Raw genomic sequence first — 13040 nt, 5'->3', positions numbered from 1 at the left:
TATGTTATTTTTTACTGTGTAGAATTTTATACATAATGAAAGGTGATATCTTAATATTTTCTTGACCTAGAAGGAATTAGATAACCCAAAAAAAATATCGAGACAAAATTAAATTTTAATCACGTTTTTGATGATGATTCCGCCGTGATTAAATGGGCCTTTAAATCGCAGTTTTGGTCAACTTGCCTGAATTTTCTAAATAAGTTAGTTTGAGGTATATAATAACAATAAATGACAGTAATTTTCTTTTCAAACCCCAGCCAGGGGTGAAAAAAAGATAAAATAAAGGGATTTTTTAAGATAACTCAAAAGGGGTACGGCTTAGAAAAAAAAATGTCTTATAAAAGTTGTAGGGCATAAAATTCTACATAAAAATGGTCAATTGACTTTTTCTTGTGCTATTAAAATTAACAGAGTTAGGGAGGCTAGAAGTTAAGGGATGATTTCAGAAATTTAAAAAATCATGAGTAGAAAAATGAATGAATTTTATATTTTTTTTTCAATCTACTATAAAAATTGTAAACTTTTCAGAGAAATAGATACCTATAATTTTTAATTTTTAATAAAAAAGTTATGATAATTTAAATTTTTTAATCGTTAATTTTTATGATTTAACACTAAAACAATTTTTTCTATGCTATTCGATTGATCATTCAAAATAATGAAAAGTTGCTTTCGAAATTTTGTTTTACAACAAAGATAAAAAATTACGTTCACTTTGTGAAATTGTTATAATTTTTTTATTAAAAATTAAAAGACGTATATATTTCTTTGAGGAGGTAAGTTTACATTTTTTGGAGAGATTGAAAAAAAAATTGTAAAATGGGGACTTTCCGATCCTGTACATACACCTATCCTACACTTATATTCAGCACCGTGCTATGAAATCGTTAGCTTCAAGGCTCTATATCTTTAAACCTACACAAAGGATCGCTTTGGGCCCATGACAACTTTTGCTCAGGAAGGTGAGAGCTATATCATATTTCAATTTCAGTCATTTTGACCAAAAGCCATTTCCATAAGGTTTGTGCGGGGTCATTTTCTAGTAAACGAAGAACAGATAAATTGTTACTAATAATAATTGTCATTTACACGTAGAGATAGAGGTAACTGTTCATAATCACTTCAGTACCGTTCCAGCCGAGTGTGTCTTTGACCTGGCGGTAGACTCACCTTCGGCGTAAAGACAAAACAAAATGGTTCCATTTGAACGCAATTAAACGCCCCGAGCAACAATACCCGCTGATTGCAGCCCTCGCGAAAATTCGAGCGTTATAAACCTGAGGAGCGTAATTTCCACCTGAGGCCCTAGACCATTAACAATTTACGATAAAAGAAAATGATGATCTGAAAACACTACAAACAATCTGAATTGTAAGCTAATAACAATACAAATTGTCAAAGGCAGCATTGAACCTGTTGCCCGGGGGAGCAAATCAGGCAACGTCTGCTGGTTCATCACTATAATCAGGGCGGCCGGCAGCCTCGCAGATTACTCAAACATGGCGACCGCTCGGCTCGCCCGTCATCATCCCATATGGAAATTATCGAGCACTATAATACAGATAAACGTTCAGCACGAATCCGTAAAATGCATTAAAACCACCGCCGAACCCTCTCATTGGGAATATTTAAACTGGGCGTGTACGGCCCAGGAGCGAGATGGGCGTCCAACCTATCTTTCAATCGTTTTATCTGTGATTACGATGCACTCGATCTCGCAAATAGGGATTCAGCGCCGAGCTAATGCAACTCGCGACCACTTGCAGTTGTTTCAGTGCCTATTACTTCGGTTAAACGCTCCGTGATTTCCTCCGCTGCGTCTGGAGGTGTGCATTAAGCGTATAGGAAAAACGCTGCAAAGGTGCACTCGTAGATTAGACGCCTAACGTGTTATTTCCTCCATATTTGCGCTTTTGGACCGGTAAATTCCAACACATGCGCCCAGGCGTGGATTAACCTTCCTTAAAAATAAATTCCCTATGGTCAGGAATCACTTTGAATTTAACAGTATTACCAACATTGTATAAAACCTAGTTCCGCGATTAGCAGACTGTGTTATAAAGTTATGGTTATTTAAAAGTCTGTATCTGTATGAATGCGTAAAAGTTATACAAACAATGGTTGGAAATGGATTACCACTGTTAACTTATTCTCTTTTGGAAGGGCCCTTCTGGGTGTTTTGAATTTGATAGAGGCTTCTATACTTGAATACTTGAATGGATTAAAAGTAAACAACCATATTGTTGCAACAAAGGGTTCATCCCTTTATTGCAACAACATGATACGATACTGTGACTTCAGTTCTTGATTCAGCGACTTCGAAAACAAGGAAATGACTAGTCTGACTTACCTTGTCTGTGAAATCGACCATTGAACTATGTTTGAATAAAAGTTTTGTGGTTTTTGCCTTGCTAAGCAGTTATATAAAATAACTTGAGATTTATGAACAGCAATCTCGAAGTCCCCATTAAGGTTATTTGAAAACGGATTTATCAGTAATATGTTCATTGGATGAATCCTATTGTTTTACACTTGCAGGTGCCATATTGGATCTTCAAATTCTGTCGCATAACAACTTAGAGTACTTGAAATAACAGACTGTTTTTCTTAAGGCAACATCGAAAAAAAAGGACTCAACTCTTTCCTAAGAAATTAGCGACTGCCGGAACTTTGGTTTAAGAAGAAAGAAGAAACTGAGATCCTAAATTCCAGGATTTGTCTTTCCATTTCGATTTTGTTTTTCGATTTGAAGCGTGATTCTGTTTAGGTAGGATAAATCTAGAAGAGATGACGCACATTTTTTTAAATAATTGTAAAACTTATGTGAAATTGAAAATAAAGAGCAAAACTTCAGATTACGTTAAAAAAGTTTAATAAGTTATAATATATGACTTCAAATATGACAAAATGTCGAAGATGTTGGTAAAAATTAACATTTTTTTTTTCTTATGACTGCGTCATCTCACCTAGGAGAGGAGAGATAACGCAGTATGTTAAATGATCGCACATTTTTTTTTTATAAATTTGTATTAAATAAAATACTCATTATTGTAGTTAGACAAAGAAGCATATACTCTGAACGAAAACGTAATTGTTTTCGTATTGTTCTTTATTTCTTCTTTTCTGTTGGAATTGTATGGTAATTCTAATTTTTCTGCTAACTCAAAAGCCATAAAGCGCATAAAGGATCTCGTAGGTACAAATCCATGTATTTTCAACTTTTGCTTTACTAATTTATCCTATTGTGGGCTCCTAGTGTATTTGAAGGTCCAAACGGTTTAGTTTGAGGTCTTCACATTTCCTTCGGCGTCGCAAAGTGCATTCGGGGCTACCGAATTCGCGACCTGCCTCAGGAATACCCATCTCATCTCTATCGATAGCTCTGATTGCTCTAAACAACTGTTCTATTGTCCCCTCTCTTCTTCTAACGTTTCCATTTCTTTTATATTTCGTCGGTATGCTATAAACGATAAATTAATAACATTTCTGACAAAACAAAATTATAAACGATGTGTCTATTATTGCGCCAATTCTCCTTACGAATACGTGCGTCAACTCTCCTTACAGTATAAGGTGAGTTGACGCAGAAAATTTTTAACTAAATTCATTAGAGGAAATGTGTGAAATTGAGGTTAGAACTACTTAACTACTCATTATCTACAACAGAATCCTTGAAAACTTAATAAAAATATAACTTAACGTACCTGTATATTTTCTGACTCTAAACGATGTAAAAATATTTAGTGTAACCTCAATAAATTTAACAAAATACCGTCACTAACACTACTCAAATATAACTGAATTTGATACGTACATATATGACGACATAATAAGAATTACCGGTGTTGCCAAATATACGCTATAAACAATGATTGTTCCAGAACGAGCAGTGCGTCATCTCACCTGATGCGTCATCTCTCCTAGATTTACCCTATATTCAGTACTTTTTTCTATTTATTACCTCTTGTAGGCAAATAACATTGCAAGAGTACAAAAACTATTCAGAAGACCTTAAACAGAAACTTCCCAGTAAACACACATCTTCCTCGTCTTCTACTACTTGTGGTTAGGTTCTTTTCAAGTCCCACTATTAAAACCTATTCAGCAAATAGCTTTGCCATTTAACAAAGTCCAAAAGCTTACCTGCCAACACCTGTCAGCTTCTTGGATTCCAAAAAGGGTATTTCCAGGAGCGTCGTTCTACTACGTGCAAATCCTGGGCACTCGCAGGGAAGTTTCACCCGCCAAGTCACATCCTCGGAAGACCGCACTGTCTACAAGGACAGTGTCCCTTTATAAGTCTCGTCAGTTTCCTTAGCCAAATTTTATTCAGGCCCAGCAACTCATTCTGTTTTTTCTGCGAAGGACCAGGACCGGATTAACCTATGATGACGCCCGGGGCTACAAGCTCTACGCTGGCCCTTTTAAAAAAATAAAAAAAGGCACGCAATCAACAACTTGTCGATATAAAATTTTAAAACGAGTTTGTTTCTAAAAAAAGGCACAGAAGGGATCTGTTTCCCTCCTTAGCAAGTTCATCCGCTTCCTTGTTTCCGTCAACGCCTTTGTGTCCTGACACTCAACACAGTCTAACTGTATTAGTAACCTGTCAATCAGCATTTGTAAACATTTTCATACAAGTTTTGAACTTACCTAGTGTGTGTCTAAAGCTGTTTGGCTGTCACAGAATATGTGTTTATGTTTATATAGCCTTTTCGTACATTCTCTGCTAGACACGCCATTATCGCGAAAATTTCTGCTTGGAAAACCTCCCCAAACTATATTGCACTCCATATATCCGTAAACCAGACTAGGCTCTATCTTTCCAAGGTATGAAACTGTTCCTCCCATTTGCTCTGATCCTCTATTCGCGTTTCTAATGGCGAATAAAAGGATCTTGTCTTGTCTCGAGAGTTGGTTCCGACATAGACTGCGAAATCTTGAAATAGGGACTACCTCTCCAGTTATTCCTGAGTCGGTATGCTACTAACCATGCTTCTTCTTCCACCGCCATACGAAGCATTGGCAAATTTACAACAAAATACAGCCCGTACGATATTTGTTAAAATAGAATTCCAAGAAGACCTCTGCGTCACATTCTTGGCATTCACCGCATTTAATACCCAAAGTAGAAGGACATTGGCGTAAAATTTTCAAGGCACGCCCATGTCGCGGTATATTGCTACAATAGTTTCGATAACAGAACTTTATTGGCTTTTTCTTTTCTTGAAATTCTATCTCAACAAATATCGTACGGACTGTATTTTGGTGCTTGCAAGATTTATACTTTTATTGGTTATATTTTAAGGAAATGTAATTTAGTATAAATAATATTCTGTGATTTCTCTTTACGTATAATTCAATAATTTACGTTTGACTCCCGAAAACATGTCATTACTTTCCATGACATCTTGGAAAACTGTAAATACGCAAAATTCTTTGTGAAACGTCTGCATATTCTTTGTAAAAATATGATAACGTAATAACGCATAGATTTTTCTTCCTTTTTAAGAATGTTACGTAGTTTCCCTCCTTTCTTAGTAAAATTACATGTTAGGTATTATAATAACATACATGGAATTACAGAAAAAGTGTATAACTTTATTTATAAATGGTAATTTTACATTATGTACCAAGCGTCCGGTTAAAATAACCAATTATCTAATGTCTAACCTATTGGAATTTGATAAAAATACAATAAATTAATTTATTTTAAAAAAGATTTTTTTAATCTTTAATGTCTCACCACAATAATAACGAGCGTTCAAATAAAAACGTGGTCGAAGTTGGCTCTGACACATTGGACGTAGGGCGTAGCTTATAGCGACCAACTTAACCTCATTTCTCAACGAGCTGTATAGCAGCTGTCAGTTTCAATAACAAAGCGGCGATACAGTGCTTTGACAGATGACGTTTAAGTTCATTTGCTATACGCTACGCCCTACGTCCAAATTTTCAGAACCAACTTGACCACGTTTTTATTTGAACGCTCGTTATAATAATTCAATATAAAAAAAAAATTGCCAACAAAAATTAATTAAGTCGATTTCTAAAACTACTAATATAACTTCCATGTAAAAAACTGTTGCACGTACCTGTAATTAAGCATTGCAGTGTGTAATGTGTAATTATAATTACATTTAATTGAATATTGTTTTCTTGTAAAAGAAGAAATCACAATTTTTAAAAACTAAGTATATTTCAATTGTGTCATGTCAAATGTTTATAGAATATTTTTCACCATTAAAAAAAAAAAGTAAAAAAAAACTTCTTGCAGTTACAGAAGAATCTTTGCCACATTCTAGCGATAAATCTCTACAAAATAAATACAAGAAACTGTTCAGCATACTAAACGACATTTTAATTTCTTCCAGAACGAACTACAATGAGTAACCAGACACCTAAAGGAAGCAAAAAGACCCATTATTGACCATATTAACCCACATAACATTTTTATTACAGCAGAATTTGTTACGAAGCAACAAACGAATAGGTACAGTACATTTCCTGTCGGCAGGCTACATTCGCTTCCTATAGATTCCCTTTTGTAAGAGGTAACGCAATACCAATACCGATACATCAGCGACAATAATCGTGTCCTTTTCCAGTTCCTTTCTGATATCTGAAAAGTTCCGCACTCCGGATGTGGCGAATCTATTCTAACCTTCTGCTATTGTCCACTTTTGAATCGTTACAATTGCGGTTTTCGGTAAATGTCGGCAGTTAGAGGTGCTAACAGCCTTTGATGTCTTGATTCTTTATATGGCTATCGTTTAGTTACTTTTAAATGTAAAAAAATGATAACAGACTGTAAGATTTTGATTCACTAATATTTGGTCGAGGATAGTTTCTATTTTTTGTCTTAATGACGAAGGGATTCTTTCTTCTTTTTTTGTTAGATCATTATTAATGCATTTTCGATTCAAACAAAATAAATTATAATAGACTGTACCATCATAAGAATTGTTCAATATGATTGTTGTTGTCAGATAGGCAAAGTCAGACACATTTTTGTTTTGTTTTGTGCTTTTGTCTGATAAACATCATAGTAGGCATTCATTGGTTCCTAGTCCATCATCGGTTATAGTTGACACTATTTTAACAAATTGTTGTAATTTTTGTTACTATTCTAAGATGAAGATTTAATCATTTTGTAGATGTATATACCTACATCCTGCATGTAATTACCTATAATTCATTGCAGCTCTAGTACCTACTGCTGTTTATATGAACACAAATGCAATTGCAGATTGTTAGGGCATTGAGACACACTGTATACAAGCAACGCTGGTGATGCTGAAAAAGTGTTCAATACACGAATAAAAAACTATCTACTATCCATGATTACTTGAATCTTGAATCTGACGCCAAAAAATCACAAATCCAGAATACTACGTCAAATATCAACGGGATACTAAGACAATACCTTCAAGTATAAAAACAAAAAACAGATTATTCTTGTATCAAAGAGAAGTACGATATTTCTGAGGTTGCAAATAAAAAGAAACTATTGTTATACCTAATTCAAATAGGGGTGGTGGAGGTACAAACGATGTCTATTGACACTAAAGGCAAAAAGAAACTGTAATGTTGTATAAAACCATAAATGAAATAAGGCATGTGGTAAGGTCATAAAATTTATCTTGAAAATATGTGGAAAAAATGTATGCAAAGTACCTGTGTATTTTCGAATTAAGAAAAAAAGGATTTATTCAATTTTTTGATAAATACAAAAAATATCTAAAATATTACCAATTATGATTAATTATTTACAGTATCCTGTAAAAAGTGCGCATCATATGAAAATTATTTTTACTATTCCTTTTTCTGAAAAAAATAAAACAATTACGACATCGTTTGCTTGTCCAATGCTTAAATTTGACATCAAGTATAAGTATAATACGTTTTTTCCAAAATATCAAAAAAATTATCTGAAAAAGGTCTTTTCATTTCAAAATTTAAATATATTTTTTTATTTCTCTATTTTTCTTTTATGACGAAACAATTATTTTAGTAGTTTAGAGTTTATCCAATGTATTATATCTCACGAAAGTTAGGGATCTCGTTATATTTTTCTTACAGTTTTTTGTCTTCTATAATAATAGTTACCTATTTATTGTAAAAGTGTTTTAAATATCATTTTTATTCACGCAAGACTGTCTTAAGTGGATAAAAGGCAATTAAAACAAGAATGCAATACATCGTTTTATAGCTGATAATCACATTACAATCATATTTGTAAAAATTTCTCACGACTTGATACATATTTCTCACTAGTACTCAAAATATGTCTGACACTTAATTTGTATTTATTTATTCATTGAATTGGTGGGTACCTGTTGCCTTTATTAAATAAACCAACTAAACCTACTTACTTATGTAGGTCCTCAAGGTTAAAACTGAATTCAAAACATGGAACTGAATCTTCCCCCACTCATGGTCTCCTAATACTTACCTGAGGTAGGTAAATACTTGCTCATTTATATAAATTATGTTGAAAAGAGGTAGAGCACCTACCTACCTTCGTCGCAATGGACTTTTTCCAATATCTTGATATCGAATAATTCAAGTAGGTACCTACTTACCTATCGTATGAAATAAAATAGAAGTAGGTAGGTACATAGGTACCTACTCGTAAATATTTTAGATAGTTTAGATTCTTCTTTCAAATACACAATATCTCCAAACTGTAAATGATCAACCGATTCCAAAAGTACCAGTATCTACCTACCACACTTAAATGTGTGGCTGTTACAATAATTAAATGTAAAGTGTCCTTAATGCACCTGCAATTATCGGAAGCTGAACACATTTCTAATAACATATCATTAATAAATTTATTACACAATACACATTAATTCAGGAAGCTGTAGCTAATACAATTAAATATAGGCTACTAGAAAACATATTTTCTGTGGCGAATTTGATTAGAGGTTTTTCAGCAAAATAAACGTTTAATAACAGTACGTCCATTTTTAGTATTAAAATATGGAGGTATTCGTTGCAAGCTTGTCATTATTTTTTATAGATTATAATTTGTGTCTGCGAAAGTAGTAGCTTAACGGAACCCAACAAGTAGCTCGGTTATCTGGCGAAATTCAAAATTAGTTATGCCCTCCTTGAACAGAGCCTAAAAAAATACCTACATACCTACCTATATAAAAAATACTGCTTTGAAATTCGAAAAGCAACATTCATCTCATTGTATTGTGTCTTTTTTATGCAGATATATATACCAATGATTATTTATTTTAAAATATAAAATAAATAATCCCCTATTATCATGCCAGATAATACATTCCACCTATTATGAAATATTGTACAATTTGTACATGCCTTTAGCTGAGATACGCACCAAACAACGAAGATGACTTCTGTTCAAATGTCACTTAGTTGCCGGTGGTAATAGTGTAGTGTTGTGCTATCCTTTTTGTGGAATAATTCACCAGTTTGTTAAAAAATAATACTCAATGTAAGTGTTTCCTATTTATTATACCTTCTATTCAGTGCCTTCTTTAAAATAACGCAAGAGAACCTTGGATTTTGTCAGAAAGTACTTCCATATGAATTTATAGGTTATATATCAAAGTGTTATATTTTAAAATGTGGTGCATCAGTTTATATGCATTACACACATGTCATATCACAATTCAGATTTAATTTCGTAAATTTCAAGGCGGCAAGGTAATAGAAAACAAATTTATCTAATTATAACTAAAAATATAATGTGTTGGTATGGCCTCGTTGTCGATTTTTGCGGGCAGCGCCATCTGTGACTGAGAGGTCGAATTAAGCAAATAGTGGCAATTTTAAACTCGGTTGTGCACGGGTTTCGGTCGGTCTAGAATTATAATACAAAACTTATTGATTAAATCAGGTAAGATTTAAAATTATTGCTTAGCATATATGCGCCTAGAGGCAGCGGTGTGCAAAATTATATTAATATCCAACAGCAATTGCTGGTAAATTCAAAATTGTAGCCTTTGGTCGATTCCAACTTGCTATTAAGGTCGTTTTTAAAATAGCGAACGCTCATAAAAATCCGCAGGTTACAATTTCGGTATCAGATTGAAAATTGCTATTTTGTGGAAATTAAGTTGCAGAAGGTAATGTGTGTTATTATTCGAATGTTACGTTGAAATTTGAATATTATGATGATAAAGCAGCCAACGCTGTGTTTAAAAATTGCGCTCACAAGTTCAAATATCCCTAGCGCGTTATTCACCGTTTTGTATTTAATTATACTTATTTATTGCCTTTGTGGGATGTTTGAAAAATCCCGCTGCGGTGTGGAATTCTTCGGAAATGTACAAGTAATTGACGGACTTGCTGATCAATAACTTAAATGTTTAACGTTCATATGCCTTTTAATAAAATATTAGTTCAACTAAACGTATAGGGTGTTTCAGAAAACGAGCCAATCCGAAAAATTCTCGGAAAAATCTTAAAATAATGTTTCTAAAATATGTCAAAAAAGTTGTCAAAATACAATATAAATGTAAAAAATTGAGTAGTTAAATACACAGTGATTAATAAATGGTTTTGATGAAATTTTTCTTTAAATCTTACGTAAAATTTGATGATGTTAAAATAAAATTCAACTATTATTCGGAAAGGGTATTTTAGGTAAGGGTGATGGGAGTCATCATAATTTGTTTATTTTCATCTTTTTCAAATTTTTGTCTGAAAATTCGGAAAACTTGGACAATTTCGAACAAAAAAAACTCATTTGAAATTAGTAACCTCTACAGTATCTAAATACAGGGTGTATTTACAAGCTAAAAAAAACCAAACTTGGTGAACATTATCTTTCAAAAAACTACACTTTTTGAAATTTTTTCAACCCTGAAGTATTTTTAAGGGGTTGAAATAATCAACCCCGAAATAATCAACCCCTATGACATTTTTTCTCATAACTACCTTTTTGATATTTATATGTTTCGAAAACTTCGGGATTTATGAGAAAAAAAATAAATGCATTTTTAAAAAGTTGAGCTGTTTAACGCCAGTGTATTTTGCCAAGAGATCTAGTGGCCTGTTCATTGCAATGGAATCTATAGAAATAAATGTCAATGTCATTTATTGTTACTGTTTCTTACTCTTTCACAAGTTTTATGATTTTGTGTAGAAAATATTAGTTTTTTTTTAATTTTTGGTGGGGCGTAACTTTTCAGGGGAAAATTTTTTCAAAAAATTTTATACCAAAAACTATTAATTTTCACCGGAGAATCGCCCTTTACATTTTTTCGGTGTTATTTAGATACACCCTGTATATTTACAATGAACTGAAATCAGTTTTACCCGCTTTTTAAGCAATATTTTGAAAACAACACTTACACAATTTTTTGGCACAACCCATATTTTTATAAAATAATTTATTTTAAATGAAAACATCATTTACTTATAAAAGACATTTTTGTAGAATGCCACCGAAGAAGGTGTCGGAGCCAGAGAAGAGGCCTCTGATTGGCAGGGTGGGCACCAACTTGAAAGTGGGCATTGTTGGGGTTCCCAACGTCGGGAAATCCACCTTCTTTAATGTCCTAACCAAGAGCTCAGCGGCTGCTGAAAATTTCCCCTTCTGCACCATCGATCCCAATGAAAATAAGTATAATTTTATTCTATTACCATTTTATAAACATGAACCAATTGACATATTGTGTTAAATTTTTCTATTTGGTACCGTGTTATAGATCCGATTTTTATGAAAATTTGGAATTAAGCACAAATAAATAAAAAAAAGACCAAAATATTCTGTGAAAAAAATCTAAACTTTTGTACTCTTGACTTATTTTTCGTATCTTTTTTATTTTATTATTACATGTATATATATTACATTATTAATACATGTTATTTTCTTTGAAAATGTTGTTTTCAATTAAAACGTAATATTTTAAAAAATATGCATTCTAAACCGCTTAAACTTGTATAATTTTTTGTTAGCACATAAAAAATGTAAATTGTAGAAGGATTACCTTTAATTTTAAAATCTTGTGGAAAATTTCTTCAGTTTTTTTACTGATTTTTTTTCCGAAAAAGCGAGTTAACAGTTTTATTTTGATCATAACTCTGCTAATTTTAATTAATTTTAAAGATTTTTTAAAGTACATAATTTATAAAATATTCTGTGCATTTTTTGTTAGTTATTTTACATTAAATGCTTCCAATTTAGTTTCTGGCGGATATGAATGATTATGTTCAACCAGCCGTATGTACCTACATGAATGAAAGAAAAACTCAATCTTTCTTATAGCTTCATTTTCTTCTTGATGATCTTTTTTTCATAGAATGTCTATTTTCCGAGTTATTTGAGAAAAACTACTGAAAAACGTCTTTTTTTTAATAAAAAATGTAGGTACATGTTTAATCACCAATAACTCAGAAAATATTGACTTATCGAAAAATGTTTCTAAGATATTTTTTGCTTAAAATTGATTGCTTTATCGATTCCCTTTGCTTTAAAAAATTTGATTTGATTGAATATCCACAGTTATTCTAATTGTTTATAAGTACCAAAATTCGACCAATGTTTAAACAAGCGCCAGGGCTCTCCTAATTGACGGATTCGAATTTTTCAAAAAAAGTTTAAAAGCTTGAGAACCCTTCTATATTTGATTAAATTTTCAAGCATCTAAGGGCCTTGGCTTTTGCTGTGCGAAATTTTGAAAATTTGCAATTTATTTTTCAAAATCTGGATTGCAAAATTATTATGCAAAATCTACAGAACCGATTTTGATGAAATTTAGTATGATGATTCTGCATAACATGAAGTTTTCTTGAGCCAAGTATAAAAGTCCTATACTCAATCGAAATACCCCAAAAAAATTCCCTAAAAAGTATTGTTTTTTAACTCCGTTTTTGCGATTTTTTCGATTTTTACCATAATAATCACGATTCATTCGATTTGTAACTACATAGTCATGTTTTGTAAAATATTTAATTACATTTTTTTCCCTCTTCCATTTTCGCCTAAAATCAACTATTGAAAGGATACATAATTAAATAGGAAGAAAAATATGACATTTTTCGAATTTTTT

General features: G+C 32.3%; 1 protein-coding gene across 1 annotated transcript in view; it reads left to right on the top strand.

The window, feature by feature from the left end:
• The first annotated feature begins 9374 nt into the window (after positions 1-9374).
• The window catches only part of LOC108904056 (obg-like ATPase 1), a 67689-nt gene continuing 64023 nt past the window's right edge, over positions 9375-13040 (top strand). Inside the window, exons 1-2 of the mRNA XM_018706439.1 lie at positions 9375-9475; positions 11426-11607. Coding sequence (XP_018561955.1) covers positions 11427-11607 — 181 coding nt within the window. The 5' untranslated portion in view covers positions 9375-9475; position 11426. The remainder of the gene's footprint in view (positions 9476-11425; positions 11608-13040) is intronic.

This window comes from Anoplophora glabripennis, unplaced genomic scaffold, assembly GCF_000390285.2.
Source record: "Anoplophora glabripennis isolate ALB-LARVAE unplaced genomic scaffold, Agla_2.0 scaffold14, whole genome shotgun sequence".
NCBI lineage: Eukaryota > Metazoa > Arthropoda > Insecta > Coleoptera > Cerambycidae > Anoplophora > Anoplophora glabripennis.
This window is presented reverse-complemented; position numbering and strand designations above follow the sequence as displayed.